Source organism: Pelophylax lessonae, assembly GCF_965119305.1.
Source record: "Pelophylax lessonae genome assembly, chromosome: 3".
NCBI lineage: Eukaryota > Metazoa > Chordata > Amphibia > Anura > Ranidae > Pelophylax > Pelophylax lessonae.
In genome coordinates, this window is record NC_138770.1 from 14,380,001 (window position 1) to 14,399,813 (window position 19,813).

Here is a 19,813-nt window from a genome sequence, read left to right on the forward strand (position 1 = left end):
TCTAACTCCCACCTGGACCCTGCTACCGCACAAGTGCTACAGTCACGCTCTGAATTTATTCTACACTCTCTAACCCACATCCTAAATCTCTCCCTCTCTTCTGGCACCTTCCCCAACTCTCTAAAACATGTACTAGTCACCCCTATCCTTAAAAAGCCCTCTCTGGACCCCATGCTCACCTCCTTCATTCCCCTTTTCCTCCAGACTCCTTGAAAGCCTGGTCTACAACTGACTGTGTGACTATTTGATTGAGAACAAATTTTGCGATCCCCTTCTGTCTGGATTTCGCTCTCAACACTCCACAGAAACTGCTCTCCTTACAGAGAACAGCTAAAACCAATGGAAACTTTTCTGTACTCCTAATCCTGGACCTCTCTGCTGCCTTTGATACAGTGGACCACCCCTCCTCTTCAAAAAACTCCACTCCTTTGGTCTCTGTGACTGTACTCTTCGCTGGTTCTCATCCAACCTATCACACTGAACCTTCAGTGTCCCCTACAATTCGACTCCCTCTTCTCCTCTTCCTTACTCTGTCGGGGTTCCCCAAGGTTCTGTTCTTGGACCTCTCCTATTCTCAGTCTACTCCTCCTCCCTGGGTCAATTGATTGCCTCCCATGGCTTTTAATACCATTTCTAAGCTGACTACACCCAAATCTATCTCTCTACCCCTTAGCTCACTCCATCAGCCTCCTAACGTATCACTAATTTACTAACAGACATATCAGCCTGGATGTCACTCCACTTCCTCAAACTCACTCTATCCAAAACTGAGCTCATAATATTTCCTCCTCCACACGCCTCTTCCCCTGATTTCTCTGTCAAAATGGACGGCACAACTATCAACCCGTGCACCCATACCAAGGTTCTAGGTGTAATCCTGTACTCTGAATTATCTTTTCTGCTCCATATCCATTCACTGTCCACAGCTTAGTGCTTAACCTCCGAAACATCTCCAAAATACACCCTTCCTAACCAATGACTCCATAAAGCTCCTAATCTACTCCCTGGTTATCTCTTGCCTTGAATACTGCATCTCTCTTTATTGGCTTCCCCTTACATAGGTTATCTCCTTTTAGTATGAATGCTATTACAAGACTTGTACACCTTACAAACCGCTCAGCGTCTGCCACCCCTCTCTGTCAATCCCTCCATTGGCTGCCACTCACCCAACAATTAAATTCAAAATACTAACAATAACTTACAAAGCCATCCACAACTCGGCCCCCAGCTTAACCTAGTCTCACAAAACCAAGCAAATGGTTCTCTTTGTTTCTCCCAGGATCTCCTGCTCTCTAGCTCCATTGTCACCTCCTCCCATGCTTACCTCCAGGACTTCTCCCAAGCCACTCCTATCCTATGGAACTCCCTATCTCCTTCTCTGTTTGCCTTTTGATGATCCCTGAAATCTCATCTCTTTAAAGAAGCCTATTCTGCCCTCACCTAACAACTATACTTTTATTTTCTCCATCAGCCCATCCCCCAGAGTTATTACCTTTTTGTATCACTTGACCCTTCCTCCTAGATTGTAAGCTCTAAAGAGCAGGACCTTCTGATTCCTCCTGTATTAAATTGTATTGTAATTGTACTGTCTGCTTTTATGTTGTAAAGCGTTGCACAAATTGTTGGCGCTATATAAATCCTGTATAATGATAAATGTATTCCCATGCAGGTAGTTGTTCTTGAATGTACAGCAACGCCTCTATTACCCCCTCACATCCACATCCTATTACTGTGTGACTATTACCATCCAAATAATTCTTACTTTCATTTCCCAAAGTTATCTGTCTACAAGGAGACCTGTATAGATCAAATGATGGCACCAATGAGGATGGAGGAGGACCGGAGTCACATGACTGAGAAGATACTAAACCTTACCCTGGAGATCATCTACCTGCTGACCGGAGAGGTGAGGAGGATTCTGGGAGGTCACATGACATCACTCTTATCTCTATTCATAAAACACAGACCTGACCAGAGAGGTGAGGAGGATTCTGGGAGGTCACATGACATCACTCTTATCTCTATTAATAAAACACAGACCTGACCGGAGAGGTGAGGAGGATTCTGGGAGGTCACATGACATCACTCTTATCTCTATTCATAAAACACAGACCTGACCAGAGAGGTGAGGAGGATTCTGGGAGGTCACATGACATCACTCTTATCTCTATTAATAAAACACAGACCTGACCGGAGAGGTGAGGAGGATTCTGGGAGGTCACATGACATCACTCTTATCTCTATAAATAAAACACAGACCTGACCGGAGAGGTGAGGAGGATTCTGGGACTCTAACATGATATTCCTATTGGTTCCTCAATACAGAGATTTCCTCTTCTGAAGTCAGGTGATCATATGACCATCACAGTGCCTCCATGTGACTCCCTAAATCCCGAGAAACACAACATGCAGAAGATTCTAGAAGTCACCAAGAAGATGATGGAGCTGCTGACAGGAGAGGTGAGCGGTGCTGGGAATTCTTTTTTGTTATTTTATTTTTATTGAATTTCCCAAAAATAAAGAGGAAAATAGTCAATGGTTTGAATTATGCAAACAACACAAACAGCATGAAGAGGGTATATAGATATTACAGCATTGTGACGGGAGTTACTTTGGGCGGGGGGCTTGTGGAACCCAGATTACCTTAGAGAGGTCAGGAAACTCCTTGCCTGGCTCCCCCGGCCCCTCCTATGTGTAAGTCACCCTGTGTCTATTAGGGGCACAGGGTGATGGAGAAACCCAGTTGGGTCTGCACTAACCAGACTCACAGTACAACCACACTGGACTCAGCATTTCCTGTTACCCCGGTTATCCTTGGTTCTATATGTGTGGTTTGTGTTGAAAGAATGAAGGGGGCTCTTTCACTTAGGACCATAATATTTATGAACAATATCCCTCAAGAAATATATTATGATACATTGGTTCGACATTTTCAGGCTGCTTGTAGGAGTTTATCTAATAGACCATTGCTTGATAGTTTGAAGTGGGGTGGGGTTTGTTGTTGTTAAGTGCCTGTATCCCATCGTTCTATTGTTTCTGTCTGCCTTGGGATCAACCTATTATGGGATGTATATGTGTATGTGGATTAGCTACTAAAGGGGAGGGGGGATTGTCCCAGAGAGTATAACTCTTTGTGCCTGTGTTTGAATAAACAGTCTTATGCTTCTTACCACCCTACACTGATGTCTTGACAAGTGACTGGGTGGGCTAAGGGATCTTGGATCGTGCTGGTACCAGGCAAGGGAAGCTTATATGGCAGACATACTTTTCTTGAGTACAGGGTCCATCACAAGCATGAAGAGGGTATATAGGTATTACGCCATGAAGAGGGTATATAGATATTATAGCATGATATATCATGACTTGATAAAGTGCATGGGTGCGAAACATGTCATCACGGCAACTGTCCAAGCTTGTGTTACATGCTGGGACCCTGAGGCTTCCTCTGGTTCTTCCTGCTCCCGCCCACTGGCCAACCATGATGTCACCCTAGCCCGTTGTTGCGCTTCGTCTGGTTCCCCAAGTGGCAGTATCGTATTTCCCAGGGCTTTTGGATTGGCAACCCCCTATCAGCCCTTTCATTAATGCCCAGGGACCTTTTGCAGTGGTATTGTTGGCTTGACTGTTATTATCCACCACATTGTGGGTAATAAACTGTTGTGAGACTTTTACCCTTAATATACCTGGCTGTTGTTTTCACAGTCCTGCAGATAATTCTCCTTCTAGTGACCACTGGGGGCACCTAGCGTGGTCTTTTGTTTTGTGTACGCCTGTATCTTGCACTATACAACGTGTATTTTGACAACTGCATAGGTTTGTCCTGGTCTTCCCATGAAGCCATCTATGATCTGTGCCCTCAGCCCTCGGTATACATGTTTATTTAAAATGACGCAACTGAAATCTATTGGCTTCGGCCCAGGACAGGATCCTTCCATAGGACAGGGAGTCTGGGATTGAAGGATTATATAAAAGATTAAGCAGGAGAGAACATGGTGAAGAAAGAAAATACCCTGTGCAATATTTTTTCCATATGGACAACATAAATAGCAAAGAGGAGGAGGATTGTTTCAGTGGAGAGGACATGGTGGAGTCAGCTGACCATAATAAAGGGCATGGGTGAGTGGGGTAGATAAGCCCAAATTCTATTTCAGACCGGCGACTGGGTGGGGGATGGACAGACCAGGACATGAAAGTCTGGAGGTGGGAGGTATAATAATAATGTAACCACTTCCCACCGGAAGGCCGTCATATGACGTCCCAGACTTGAAGTGGTGATATCTGGATGATGGGTGCAGCTACAGGCATCATCCAGATATCTTTCTTTTCAGCCAACAATGCCCTATATTGTAAAAACACTAGCTGGTCATGAGCCACTTGATTTACAGGCTGAGGGAGGGGATGTCCTCCCCCTCTCCTGCTGCCCTCCAGTGCCATAGAGCTGACCATGGAATGGATGGTCCCCGGCCATCTCTATGCTCCTGGGAGGCCGAAAGCAACATTATGACATCGCTTCTGGTGCTGTCAGATGTAAACACTGCCAGTTTTTCATCCTGGAAAGCAGAGATCAATGTTTTTTTTAATCTCAGATTTCTCCATAAAGAGGACCTGTCACGCCTTATTCCTATTACAAGGGATGTGTACATTTCTTGTAATAGGACTAAAAGTGATAAAAAAAATAGAGTTGGTGTACAAATAAAAAAAAAAAAAAAATGAATAAATAATAATAATAAAAACGTTTCTAAAGTACTCCTGTCCCCTCGTGCTCGCACGCAAAAGCAAATGCATACGTAGGTTGCGCCCACATATATATATATATAGACCACACATGTGAGGCATTGCTGGAAACATGAAAGGGAGAGCAATAATTCTAGCACTAGACCTCCTCTGGAACTCTAACCAGGTAACCTGTAAACATTTGGAAAGCGTCGCCTATGGAGATTTTTAAGTACCGTAGTTTTGCACCACTTCACGAATGGGTGCAATTCTAAAGCATGACACATGTGTTTGATATCTGACTACTCAGTGTAACATCATCATATATATTTTACAAAAAATGGGTTGCAGTATCTTTTTTTTTTTTTAGTTAAAATTCATTAAAGTGTATTTTTTCCCCAAACAATTGTGTTTGAAAAATTGCTGCGACCGCCATTTTGTTCTCTAGGGTCTTTGTTGAAAAAAAAAATATATATATATACAGTATAGATATATTTCTTTAATGTTTGGGGGTTCTGAGTATTTTTTTTTTTAGCAAATAAATGATGATTTTTACATGTAGGAGAGAAATGCCAGAATTGGCCCGGATGGGAAGTGGTTAACAGGTCAGGTGCTCCCAGACCGCCCCTAGATCTCAGCCAAAGCAAAGTGGATTGTGCTATGCGATGGGACTTATGGTGCCATATAAATGTAACAAAGGTACTTTGCAGCAATTTCAGCAGAGAAAGAGGGACTTGGACCGGGAGAGTCTCCAATAGGTACAGCAGTTTGGGGAGGAACCACATTTTGAGGACATTTACCGTGCCTAGCCAGGAGATATTATACAGTAAGCATCCCATTGTTTCAGGGATAAATGTATGTCTTGAAATAAAGAAGGAAGGTTAGCTTAGTATAATGAGGAGAAGGTGTCACATAAATAACAAGGTATTTGAGGGAACAGGTACACTAGTGATACGAGTAAGCGGATTGTAAGGTGCCCAGAGTTGTGGGAGGAATGTTGATAGAAAGATCCTCGATCTTAGAAGTATTAATCTTATACCCCGGCAGTGTACTCAGGTAGATGATTGACAATTATTAGTAGTTATAATTTATACACAGCATGTTTGTTACAATGAATGTTTTATTATATATTCAGAGTGGAAACCTCGGGGATTATAATATTGTTGTTAAAGAAGAGTATAAAGAGGAGGATGAGGAGTATGGAGTGATGGAGGAGTTTTCAGAAGGACACAAGGATATGATGGAGCCACCTAATACCAGGAACCCACCAGAGAGATGTCCCCGTCCTCTGTATTCCCGGGATTCCACACAGGAAGGTCACACCATCCCTCAATGTTACAAGGTTGGTGCAATGGAGTATCTAGAACATGGACTTGTGGAGATGATGTGTGGATTATTTTATGTGAGCTTATATTTTACAGATGATTTTTCTCTCATTTTCTTTAGGGTGAAGATCTGATAGATATAAAATTTGAGGTTAAAGCAGAAGAAGAAGAGACGTATGTGAGGGATGATCAGCAGTCTATGGAGGAGGGTGGAATAACGGGGACATTTATAGAGGAGGACACTCCTACAGAGATCAGCACAGGTGGGTCATTAACACTAAATACATTCCTCCACCCATACTGCTCACTGATTGGTCCAGAGTGCCCAGGTCTAGCAAGATCTCTGACAGCAATTTTCCCAGATTTACTTGCTTTAATGTTTGCTGGCTGTGCCGGGTGGAGGGATATGTCTGTATAGTCTCAGTCCCAAGTCACTGAGTGCAGTCTCAGGAGATGGGAGGCAGCGGTGTGGGACCCCTGAAATTTGTCTCAAGTAACATATAAGCTTCCACTGATTGCTGAATACTAATATTATGAGTCCTGACCCCCACACTATATACTCTATGTTGTACATTACATACTCCTGATCCCTGCACTATATACTCTATGTTGTACATTACATACTCCTGACCCCTGCACTATATACTCTATGTTGTACATTACATACTCCTGACCCCTGCACTATATAATCTTTGTTGTACATAATTCAGATACTGTATAGTCCTAACTTTTGTATACTATATACTAAGTTGTATATTACATAAGCCTTACTTCTTTTGCACTCATTTTCTATCAGCTGGACATTTTATATCTGATGATTTGATTGGAGGACAGACTTTTACATGTTAATAATAATGTGATAACATCCTCAAACTTTGGAACCTTAAACAGAAAGTGATAATGAGGGAGGAGTCAGTAACCCAATGATGGTGGTCTTCAGTTTCAGTCTGGTCTTAATCTTGGTTATTCTCCCCCCCCATCCTCACTCTCTGACCTCTGGTGGGGCTCAGCCCCGCCGTTATTCATGACTAAATCATGGACTAAATAAGGAAGTGCAGGACTTCTTGTGTTGGGAAGATGGCAATAAGTGATAGAGGGGGTGGGGACACTCGTCCTATAATCCCTTCATCACTGTCAATCCTATAAAAGACAGTTCTTGTTGTTCCCTCACTCTCTGACTAAGGTTCATGAATAAAGAAATGAACTGGTAGGAGATCAGAGGACCCATTTACTAGTTACCTTGAGGGGGGAATTGTAAGATCCTCAGAGACAAAGCTGCCTGATGTGGGTAGAGTCCTAGTTTAGGGGAACCAATCTGCTCATGTCTAATAATAATCTTTATTTTTCTATTTTAGTAGATGGACGGGAGATGAGGAAAACCTCAGAGGATTGTCTCACTTTGTCTCCAGACTGTAAAGTAGAAGATGAGGACATCACACAATATAGTCCAGGAGAAAACCCGGCTACCTCAAATGTCCATCCGGCACCACACAGTGTAGATGGATCATCGTATTCCTCTTATCTTGAGGAACCTCAGACTGTGAGGGACGGTGCCGTCCTTCCAACAGATAAGAGGTTTTCCTGTACTGAGTGCGGGAAGTGTTTCCATTTTAAATGCAATCTTGATGTGCACAAAATATCTTGCACAGGTGAGAAGCCATATTCCTGTCCTGAGTGTGGGAAAAGTTTTTCAGACAAGTCCAGTCTTTACCCACATCGGAGATTACACACAGGGGAGAAGCCGTATTCCTGTAATGAGTGCAGGAAATGTTTTTCACGAAAGTCCCAATTAATCATTCATCAGAGATCTCACACGGGGGAGAAGCCATATTCCTGTCCTGAGTGCGGAAAATGTTTTTCAGCCAAGTCCGCTCTTTACAAACATCAGAGATCGCACACGGGGCAGGAGCCACTTCCCTGTTCTGAGTGTGGGAAATGTTTTTCACAGATGTCCAGTCTTGCCAGACATCAAAAGTCTCACATGGATGAAAAGACTTATTCCTGTACTGAGTGTGGGAAATGTTTTCCAACAAAAAGATATTTTGTTATTCATCAGAGATGTCACACGGGGGAGAAGCCATATAACTGTCCTGATTGTGGGAAATGCTTTTCACGGAAGTCCCAACTTCACAAACATCAGCAACTGCACACAGGGCTGAAGCCATTTTCCTGTTCAGATTGTGGTAAATGTTTTGTACGAAATTCATACCTTGTTATACATCAGAGAACTCACACAGGGGAGAAGCCGTATTCCTGTCCTCAATGTGGGAAATGTTTTTCACAGAAGTCTGATCTTTCCAAACATCAGAGATCTCACACAGGAGAGAAGCCATATTCCTGTCCTGAGTGTGGGAAATGTTTTTCACAGAAGTCTCATCTTTACAGACATCAGAGATCTCACACAGGGAAGAAGCCATTTTCCTGTCCTGAGTGAGGGAATTGTTCCTCACTGAAGTCCTGTTATCCTGTACATCAGGGATCCCACACAACCCTCGAGGTGTATTAGTGCCTTGAGTGTGGGAAATGTCTTCTATATGAATGTTGCTGGACATCACAGCTCTCATGTGTGAAAGAAGCACCCCCTGATATACACCTCAGATATACTCCATGGCTGATCTTCATCATGTAAGAAACAGTTGATAAGGAGATCAGAGATCACCAGAGACATGGATGAAGTGTTGTACTGTGTTGGCCATTGATAGCAGGAGAAAAATAAAAATGAAGTCTGTGACGGAACTGCTTGGCACCCCGACTAGGTGCTTCCTGCCCTCCAAACCCTTCCGGGCAGACTGAGAGCTAATAGCAGCCCCTTTTACCACAAACATCGTACACAGACAAGATGTGAGGTAAAATCCAAAGGAATGACTGTTTATTGAATCTCAGACACATACTTCATAGCGTACAGGAGGACATCCCCTCCTGATCATATTACCCTAACAATACAAACAAGAATATATGTAACATAACTAAGGAACAGCCAACATATACATAACCAAGCCAATATATAAACAGTAAGAAAGCGAGGCCAGAACACATTGGCCCCATAAAAGATGACAAAGGAAATATGGCCACTAAGGACAGAGAAAAGGCGGAAGTGTTAAATAATTTCTTCTCTTCAGTCTTCACAAAAGAATCGGGGGGCTTCACTAACCCAGCTTGTAAGGCTAAACTAAATAATACACCTCAGGAAGTGCCGCCATGGCTAACAGAAGATAGATTTATAACTAAACTAGAGAAATTTAACGTAAATAAATCACCGGGACCGGATGGCTTGCACCCGAGGGTTCTTAAAGAGCTCAGCCAGGTGATTGCCAGACCATTATTCTTGATCCTTAAGGATAGTCTACAGACGGGTATGGTGCCAGCTGATTGGAAAAAAGGGACTACATACAAGACTTTAGTAATGAAAAAGGTATTATTAGTAGTAATCACTATGGTTTCATGAAAAATGGTTCTTCGCAAACCAATCTATTAACCTTCTACGATGAAGTGAGCTGCCACCTAGATAAAGGTAAGCCTGTGGATGTGGTGTATCTGGACTTTGCAAAGGTCTTTGACACCGTTCCCCACAAACGCTTACTGTACAAACTAAGGAAGGTAGGTATGGACCATAGGGTGAGTACCTGGATAGAGAACTGGCTCCAGGGGAGAGTACAGGGGGTGGTAATTAATGGGGAGTACTCGGATTGGGCGGGTGTGGAAAGTGGGGTCCCCTAAGGTTCTGTCCTGGGGCCAATCCTGTTTAACTTATTCATAAATGATCTAGAGGAGGGGATTTTGAGTACAATCTCCATATTTGTGGATGATAGTAAACTAAGCATGTCAATATCTTCTATGCAGGATGTGGAAACCTTACAAGCGGACCTGAACAAAATAATAGGGTGGGCAACAACTTGGCAGATGAGGTTTAATGTTGAAAAATGTAAAGTAATGCACTTGGGTGTCAGAAATACGGAAACAAGCAACTCACTAGGGGGGGAACCTCTGGGGGAGTCTAGGATGGAAAAGGACCTGGGGTACTGGTAGACAACAGGCTTGGCAGTGGCATGCAAAGCCAACAGAATACTGGGATGTATAAAAAGGGGATTCACTCCAGAAATAAAGAGATTATTCTCCCACTCTACAAGACTCTGGTCCAGCCACATCTGGAGTATTCTGGGCACCGGTCCTCAGGAAGGATGTGCTGGAACTGGAGAGAGTCCAGAGAACGGCAACAAAAATAATTAGGGGAATGGAGGACATCAGCTATGAGGAAAGACTACATGCACTGAACCTATTCTCTCTGGAGAAGAGACAATTGAGGGGGGATATGATATCAATGTACAAATACTGTACTGGTGACCTTAGCATAAAGTACAAACTTTTCAGAGTAAGGGAATACAATAAGACACGTGGCCACTCACTAAAACTTGAGGAAAAACGGTTTAACCTTAAAATACGTAGGGGGTTCTTTACTGTCAGAGCTGTAAGGATATGGAATTCTCTTCAACAAGCAGTCGTATCAGCAGGGAGCATCAACAGTTTCAAAAGACTATTAGATGGGCACCTTAAAGACCACAACATACAGGGGTATACAATGTACGGTTAACAGCAAACACGCACACACATCATAGGTTGAACTGGATGGACTGATGTCTTTTTTCGACCTCACAAACTATGTAACATGAACTACGCTACTCCCCCTCTAGCAACTGATAACTTACAGTGATATACTTAACATTAGCTAATTAACTGGTCACTTAAACCAGCCTAGGTGGAGGGGACAATACTAGCAGACAGACTGAAACAATGGAACAATGGGAGGGATCTACTTAACATAAACACGTTATAACAGGAGGCTCCAGTGGTTTGAGCTAATTACATAACATCTACAGTCATTGCTGGTTTGAGGCATAGAGGCCCCAAATATGGATATGGAACCTCCAGTTCCTGGAGTCTGTGTGTTTTGGGGAGACATAAACTTGAATCAGAAACAAGACCACTCCACGGATCCCCCAGGCATACACCTTCCAAAGAGTAGTGTTCCCTTAAATGCCAGGGCCCATAGTCACTGGGTAAGAGGCTCGCTCCCAGTCCTCTCCAAAAGCCTCTGTCCCGGCTAGGTCTGTCACAGAGTCAATACCTTTCATTGGCTGAGTGCATTTTGTGATGTGAGCTTTCAGAAACATTTAGAGGTCTATTTAAAAATACAAAAATAGTTAAATGAGTGTGACCAACATTCGCCCAGCCGTGACAAGTTTTGGCAATATTTTATCTCATATGATCATTGGCTCCATCTCGTGGCCATAATGCTTTATTGCACTATTTTTACTGATGGAGGTATTTCAGGAAAAATACCGTAATATGGCCACTAGATGGAGCTGGTGATCATAGGAAATCACTGTGTTAAATAAAATACAGCCAGAATTTTTATCAGCTGAATGAATGTTTGTCACATTCGTCCAATGAATTTTATGAAAATCAGGAAAATAAACAAGGGAGGTTAGTGAAAGCAGCGCAGATTACACACACTACACATTGTTAGGCACACAGTTAACCCTTTGATTGCCCCTAGATGTTAACCCCTTCCCAGTCAGTGTCATTAGTACAGTGACAGTGTATAGTATTATCACTGATCTCTATATTGGTGTCACTGGTGGTGTCAGTGTCAGTTCCCAGCCAGTGTCATTAGTACAGTGACAGTGTATAGTATTATCACTGATCTCTGTATTGGTGTCACTGGTGATGTCAGTTCCCAGTCAGTGTCATTAGTACAGTGACAGTGTATAGTGACTGATCAATGTATTGGTGTCACTATTGATGTCAGTGTCAGTTAATGCCCCTCCCAGTGAATGTCAGCTAGCGCCAAATTGTCTACCACACTATTACAGTCGCACTATAAGTTGCTGATCACCACCATTACCAGTATAACGTCAAAGCTGTGTAAATTACACCATAGTTTGTAGACTATAACTTTCACTCAAACCAATTAATATACACTTCACTGGATTTTTTTTTTTTTTTTTTTACCAAAGACATGTAGCAGAAAACAGTTTGACCTAAACGTATGCAGAATTCCTTTTATTTATTTATAATTTTTTTATTGGATATTTTCTATAATAGAAATATTGTTTTTTTTTTTCTAAATGTTTGTTTATATAAAAAAAATAAACCCAGTTGTGATCGAAGGCCACAAAAAAATCTTTACAGTATTTGTGTGAAAAAAATGATATAAATGTAATTTGTGTACAGTGTTGCATGACAGCGCAATTACCAGTTATAGTAGCGCAGTGGTAAATAGCAAAAAAAAATAAATGCTCTGGTGATAAAGGGGGTAAAACCTTCCGGAGCTTAAGTGGTTAAGCCAACCATTCATTTAAAACTAAAAATGTACATTTGGCCATTTGATGGCGCTAAGTATAATAGAAATTGGTGTCATCACCCGGGCTCGTCGTCCTCCTGCTTCAGGGGGTGTGGCCAGATGGGCACCTTTCTACACATATGGTGGACTTGTCCTAAAGTGCTCCTCTTTTGGATGAGGGTACACACTTTTATTTTTTCAGGTACGACATTCAATATTACCAAAGATGGAAGTATTACCCTACTGATGTGTAGATTGTGTGGAGAGGAAGGGTCTATCTGTAAATAAATGGCACCGTCCCCTGGGATAAATTATGAAATAGTTATGTAACCAGGTTGGTAGGTGACTGATAAGGATGGAGGGAGGGAAGGGAAAGGAATGAGACAAGGAGGGGTTAAGTCTACCAAACACTGGATGTGGGGATTTGAATGTGCCTGTCTATTAAATACTAAAGACCAAAAATGGATAAAAAAGGATGAAACATGCTTATTGATTATAACAAACAACAATATATATCAAATCATATAAATAATACAATATCTGTTTAAAGTAGATCTTGTGGATCTACGCGTTTCGCTAAACAGAGCTTCCTCAGGATCCAAGAGTATATTCTTATCAGATAAATCCATATAAAATCACAATATCTAAAACAAACAATAATAACAAACGATTAGGCATTTTTTGATTCCCCCTTTGTTTCTCTCTCTTCCGGTACTTAAAAAAAATTATTCAATTTTTTTTTCTATGTGGTATTATGGATATTTTAGTGTCCATCTCCTTCATATCTCTCACTCGTCTTGTTCACATCTTCATTAATGTCATATCATTGTTCACTTACCCCATTACACCTTTCCTTATTTATTCACACTCTCTTTGGTTGTGTTGGCCCTCATACTCATCTATTTTATATTTGTGTATTGATAGAGTCACATTTACACTTCACTCTGTGTGTCACTTTATATAATTCTAATACCCCTTTCTGGGGTTGTCAGTATTCATATTGCACATACCATTCACTGCTTTTTATGGTTGATCTTACTCTTTTTCGGTCTTTAGTTCCTTATCTTTCAGCTGTACTCTATACAGATTTCTAAACATCATCATACATCACTGATGCAAGGAGCAGTGTTTTTGATTTGATTTTTTACTAAAAGGGTAAAGACATGTTTCAATGGCTTTTACTTTGTGATCCTCCTCTCCGCCTTCCAATTTTTTGGAATCCCCCCCCCCCCCCGATGGCCCAATTTAGTCTGATTACTCACACCCCTTTTTTTTCTTTTCCTAATAATGTATTTATTTATATTTATTTATTTTTTTTTCATTTCTTTTTATATACTATGTATATTGATTTGTTATTATTGTTTGTTTTAGATATTGTGATTTTATATGGATTTATCTGATAAGAATATTCTCTTGGATCCTTAAGATGCTCTGTTCAGCGAAACGCGTAGATCCACAAGATGTACTTTAAACAGATATTGTATTATTTATATGATTTCATATATATTGTTGTTTGTTATAATCAATAAATATGTATTATCCTTTTTTATACATTTTTGGTCTTTGGTATTAATAGACAGGCACATTCAAATCCCCACATCCAGTGTTTGGTAGACTTACCCCCTCCTTGTCTCATTCCTTTCCCTTCCCTCCCTCCATCCTTATTAGTCGCCTACCAACCTGGTTACATAACTATTTCATATTTTACCCTACTAAATAAACCAGTCGAAAATGTCCTGGAACACACATGGACCTTAATATACTTCATGTTCTTCCCCATGACTAAGCTCCGGGGGCGGAGTAAAATGTGTTGGGGGCATGGCCTTGTGTGAGCCCAGGCTAAAGGTTGTCTCTCTAATACCACCATAGGACTCCATGGATGTGCGGCACCATGGACCTTTCCTCTCTTCCTTAATATACTTCATGTTCTTGGTGGCCAAAACTGCTATTGGGACCGCCTGGAAAAGCCCAGATATAGACATCGCCTTAACGAAGTGTAAGCTCACATGGATAATGCTAAATGAAAGAATGGTTCGTGTCTTCCGAGACAAACAACCCCTCTTCTACATAATATGGTCTCCTTGGCTCCCCTATCTGCAGGTTCCACACACAAGGCGCTGACTCCAGGAACGGCTGGTGGTAAATCCTCGGACAGACTTACTTCCTTTTCTCTTTCTTTCTCATTCCCATTAAAATCAATGAATGCTTTCACCCTGGGGGGGGGGGAGGGGTGCTGGTGGGGCAGTGAAAATAATCCTGCAAGCAGCATCTTTGGAGCATGTTTGGAATGCTAAAAAGAAGCGCCTCAAAAACGCCCCTCTCTATTGAAATGAATGGGAAGCGCCTCAAAATGCTTTTTGAAGTAGTTTTTGAGTCACGTGTCCTTAAAAAAAAAAGTGCCCTGCACCTAAAAAGTGCTGCAAAAGTGCTGTGTATGTAAACGATCGCCTTGTAGAGCAACCCGTTCAGTTCAAAATAGAGATAAAAGGCAAAACATTTGTGTATACTGTATGTGTGTGCATATACAGTATATAGATATACATATATATACAGTATCTCACAAAAGTAAGTACACCCCTTACATTTTTGTAAATATTATATTCTATCTTTTCATGTGACAACACTGAAGAAATGACGCTTTGCTACAATGTAAAGTAGTGAGTGTACAGCTTGTATAACAGTGTAAATTTGCTGTCCCCTCAAAGTAACTCAACACACGGCCATTAATGTCTAAACCGCTGGCAACAAAAGTGAGTACACCCCTAACTTAAAATGTTCAAATTAGGCCCAGGGTGTCAATATTGTGTGTGGCCACCATTATTTTTCAGCACTGCCTTAACCCTCTGGCATTGAGTTCACCAGACGTTCACAGGTTGCCACTGGAGTCCTCTTCCACTCCTCCATGATGACATCACAGAGCTGGTGGATGTTAGAGACCTTGCACTCCTCCACCTTCTGTTTGAGGATGCCTCACAGATGCTCAATAGGGTTTAGGTCAGGGGACGTGCTTGGCCAGTCCATCACCTTTACCCTCAGCTTCTCTAGCAAGGCAGTGGTCATCTTGGAGGTGTGTTTGGGGTCGTTATCATGTATGAATACTACTATCCTGTGGACCAGTCCCTAAAGGGAGGGGATCATGCTCTGCTTCAGTATGTCACAGTACATGTTGGCATTCATGGTTCCCTCAATGAACTGTAGCTCCCCAGTGCCGGCGGCACTCATGGAGCCCTAGACCATGACACTCCCACCACCATGCCTGACTGTAGGGAAGACACACTTGTCTTTGTACTCCTAAACCTGGTTGCCACCACACATGCTTCACACCATCTGAACCAAATAAATTTATCTTGGTCTCATCAGACCACAGGAGATGGTACCAGTAATCAAAGTCCCTAGTCTGCTTGTCTTCAGCAAACTGTTTGTGGGCTTTTTTGTGCATCATCTTTAGAAGAGGCTTCCTTCTGGGACGACAGCCATGCAGACAAATTTGATGCAGTGTGCGGCGTATGGTCTGAGCACTGACAGGCTGACCCCCCACCCCTTCAACCTCTGCAGCAATGCTGGCAGCACTCATATGTTTATTTCCCAAATACAACCACTGCATATGATGCTGATCATGACGAGGCCTGTTCTGAGGGGAACCTCTCCTGTTAAACCACTGTATGGTCTTGGCCACCGTGCTGCAGCTCAGTTTCAATGTCTTGGCAATCTTCTTATAGCCTAGGCCATTTTTTTTATAGAGCATCAATTCTTTTTTTTTCAGATCCTCAGAGAGTTCTTTGCCATGAGGCGCCATGTTGAACTTCCAGTGCCCAGTATGAGAGAGTGAGAGCTATAACACCAAATGTAACACACCTGCTCCCCATTCACACCTGAAACCTTGTAACACTAACGAGTAACATGACACCGGGGAGGGAAAATGGCTAATTGGGCCTAATTTGGACATTGTCACTTAAGGGTGTACTCAATTTTGTTGCCAGCGGTTTAGACATTAATGGCTGTGTGTTGAGTTATTTTGAGGGGACAGCAAATTTACACTGTTATACAAGCTGTACACTCACTACTTTACATTGTAGCAAAGTGTCATTTCTTCAGTGTTGTCACATGAAAAGATAGAATAAAATATTTACAAAAATGTGAGGGGTGTACTCACTTTTGTGAGATACTGTATATTTTATCTTGTACCTAGGATCATCAGGACAGATACTTATATATACACAACACATTTTGGTCCGATTTTTCTCCCCTGTGTCCGCCCCAGGTCGGGTTAATTTGTTGGGGGTTCGAAGGAAGGCCGTGTGCTAGTAAGCCATGTTTGTATTTATTATGATGTACATAAATAAAGATTATGTTCTATGCTTATGAAACACTAATATCGAGTCTGTTCATTTTAAGAGAAAAATGTCTGTAAATCTTCATAGTCCTGAAGAAGCCTTGTGTGAAACGCGTTGACCAGTGAACAGACGAAGATAGAGGAATATGATCCGAAGCAAACACAGTGACATGCCCCCATCCCTAATGGTTAATGCAAACAGAAAACAGAGGTCGTGGGACTTTAAATGAGGCCGGTCACCAACTAAGATATACAAAAATAGAATCTGAATGTAGTCATTTATTATACATACAGTAATTGATACAAATGTTGACATCAGTAACAAATATGATGCAGACATGTATACAAAAAAATCTGACACAAAAAAATCCATATAGTAAGGAGATTGTTATAATAGTAATAAGATATATTCAGTAATAAAGTACATGGCCGTCACTAAATGTTACATCTAAGTGAAGAGAGGAAATATCTATACCTACACGAACCTTATGATATATACCAACTTATCCTTATATATGTATGATGTACATGAGTGAAATTAGTAGGAGACATTGATCTCCTGTGTACGAGCTGAGCTCAGTTTGGGGCCAGTTTCCTCATTTTATTGAGATCTGGTTTTAGATAAATCAATAAATGTTATTTTAGGATAAATCCATGTAGTTGTTATCTGTCTCATGCTGGGCCCTTAAAGTCCACACATATGACAGTGGTTCCTTGTGAACATCTATAGGTTCCCATTTCTCTGAACAGATAGGATGTTGGGACACTCGTGAAAAAAATGACGTGGGATCCCCTCCCCTCCCCACCCCCCCCCCCAGTCTATACCAGGCCCACGCCAAAATGTAAAAAAAATAAATGCCGTGGGGTCCCCCCAAAATCCATACCAGAATCTTAACCTGAGCATGCAGTTCGGCAAGTCAGGAAAAGAGGGACAAGCGAGCGCCCCCCCGTCCAACGCATACAAGGCCACATGCCCTCACCATGGGGTGGGGGTGGGTGTTTTGTGGCAGCTTTGCTCTCTCACCCCAAAGCACCTCGTTGATGGGGATAAGGGCATCTCTTTCCAACAACCGTGGACTGTGCTTGTGGGGGTCTGCAGGCAGGGGGCTCCTTGTAATCTGAAAGCCCCTTTTACCAAGGGGAACCCCAGAACCCCCCCCCCCCATGTGAATATCGGGACCATAGTACCTGCACCTATTCACGAAAAAAAGTGTCAAAAAGTAATAAAAACACGCACACAATTTTTGAAAAATTCTTTATTAAAAAATAAAATCCAGCCTCCCCCGATGTAGATCCGTCATCAATCACAACGCCCGCCGCACCCAAAAAAATAAATTAAAAAAAGACGCTCTCACCGTCATGGAGGCCCTCTGCCTACTGCAGGCTTCTCATTTACATCTTTAATATAGGTAAGGGGTGGGGGTCACCTGTCTATATAACCTGGTGACCACGCCCCTTCTGACGTCAGGGACCTAGCATGCACCGGTCCATGAGGTCAGAAGGGGCAGTGCCACCAGGTGATGTAGACAGGTGACCCCGCCCCTTCCCTACGTAAGAAAGGTAAAATGGAGGAGGAGCCTGCAGTAGTAGGAGGATTTTTCAAAAATTGTGTTTGTTTTTAATAATATTTTACACTTTTTTTGGTGAATAGGTACAGGTACTATGGTCCCGATACTCACATGGGGGGCGGGATCTGGGGGTTCCCTTGGTAAAAGGGTCTTTTAAATTACGACAAGCCCCCTGACAGCAGACCCCCACAACCACAGGCCACGGTTGTGTAGAAGAGGCCCTTGTCCCCATCAACATGGGGACAAAGTGCTTTGGGGTGGGGTGGGGGGAAGAGCTTCCCCAAAGCACCCACCCCCTCATGTTGAGGACATGTGGCCTGATATGGTTAAGGAGGGGGGCCCTCACTCATCCCTCCCACTTTCCTGACCTGCCTGTCTGCATGCCGGGATAAAGGGTCTGGTATGGATTTTAGGGGAGAACCCACACTGGTTTTTGTTTTTTACATCTTGGCCCTGAAGGGTCTAGTATGGACTGGGGGGGGGGGAGGAGGAGCACGCTGTTTTTTTTTTTCTATTGCCAGGCAATGCCGGCATTCTTTTCTTTCCATTCATCTGTCAGTGGGGAAGCCCGCTGACAGCTGATGAGTCATGGTTGGTAAGGATGCGGGCGGCCGGTTTCCCAGCTTGCTGCTTAACAACCCACTATTCTTCACACAGAATTTGCATCGGTCGATCGTTTTTTGACTGATCCGAATTCAAATTGTTTTGAAAAGTTGGAATTCATTAAAAAACGTAGAAACAAAGCAAATTTTAACAGATTTCAACAAAATTCATTACAATTTCATTTGGAGATTTGGATACATCCGAATCTAGGAATAACCAAAAATTTGTCTGAATTTGTATTGGCACCGAAACGAATTTCACGTGTCTAACACTTAATGGCCACCCGCTAACAGCTGGGCTCCCAGCCAATGCAAATGGCCGCCGATGGCAGGGCCCACTCTTCAGGCATGGATGCTCTACATGTGTGTGCCATAACACCAACCCGCTGATAGCTGGGGACTCAATGACCACTCGGGACATCCTGGAAGACTTCTGGATACCAAAGGAAGCTCCTGACATCCCGCACAGCTGCCCAGCACCAGACCCGCCCACCAATACTTCCAATAGGTAGGAAAACTTCATACAAAAATGGTCCTATAAGTGAGGACAAAAAAGGAACGCAGCAATTGGCTTATCCTGAACATGTATGGGGGTGGGGTCTTATAGGGGAATAACGAGGGCGGAGCTACCCAAACGTATGCTGCCATGGACATCTGTCAGGAAAGCACATTACGGCCACTAGATGGAACTGACCATTATAGGAAATCCCAATTCACCATGACTGGGGGAATGCGGGTCACATTTCATCAACACATTTATAACAACCAGACCTGTAAGTGTTTGTGAAATCTTCCCGCACAAAATGTACTCAACCAATGAAAGGAAAGGACTCCATTTTTATTTTTCTCCTGCTATCAATGGCCAACACGGGACAACACTTCTTCTCACCTGTGTGCCATTTCTGATGTGTGGAAAGAGCGGACAATTGTGT

At 42.5% G+C, this 19,813-nt stretch overlaps 3 protein-coding genes across 3 annotated transcripts in view; 1 reads left to right on the forward strand and 2 right to left on the reverse strand.

Moving 5' to 3' along the window:
* Positions 1-19,813, forward strand: part of LOC309550227 (uncharacterized protein) — a 1,381,219-nt gene that overhangs the window by 636,752 nt on the left and 724,654 nt on the right. The window contains 1 exon segment of the mRNA XM_082250638.1: positions 7,772-7,986. Coding sequence (XP_082106764.1) covers positions 7,772-7,986 — 215 coding nt within the window.
* LOC309548727 (uncharacterized protein) overlaps positions 1-19,813 on the reverse strand; it is a gene marked incomplete at its 5' end in the record, with an annotated part of 365,133 nt that overhangs the window by 265,273 nt on the left and 80,047 nt on the right. The window lies entirely within an intron of this gene.
* LOC309548725 (uncharacterized protein) overlaps positions 8,967-19,813 on the reverse strand; it is a gene marked incomplete at both ends in the record, with an annotated part of 79,092 nt that continues 68,245 nt past the window's right edge. Inside the window, one exon of the mRNA XM_082248680.1 lies at positions 8,967-8,971. Coding sequence (XP_082104806.1) covers positions 8,967-8,971 — 5 coding nt within the window. The remainder of the gene's footprint in view (positions 8,972-19,813) is intronic.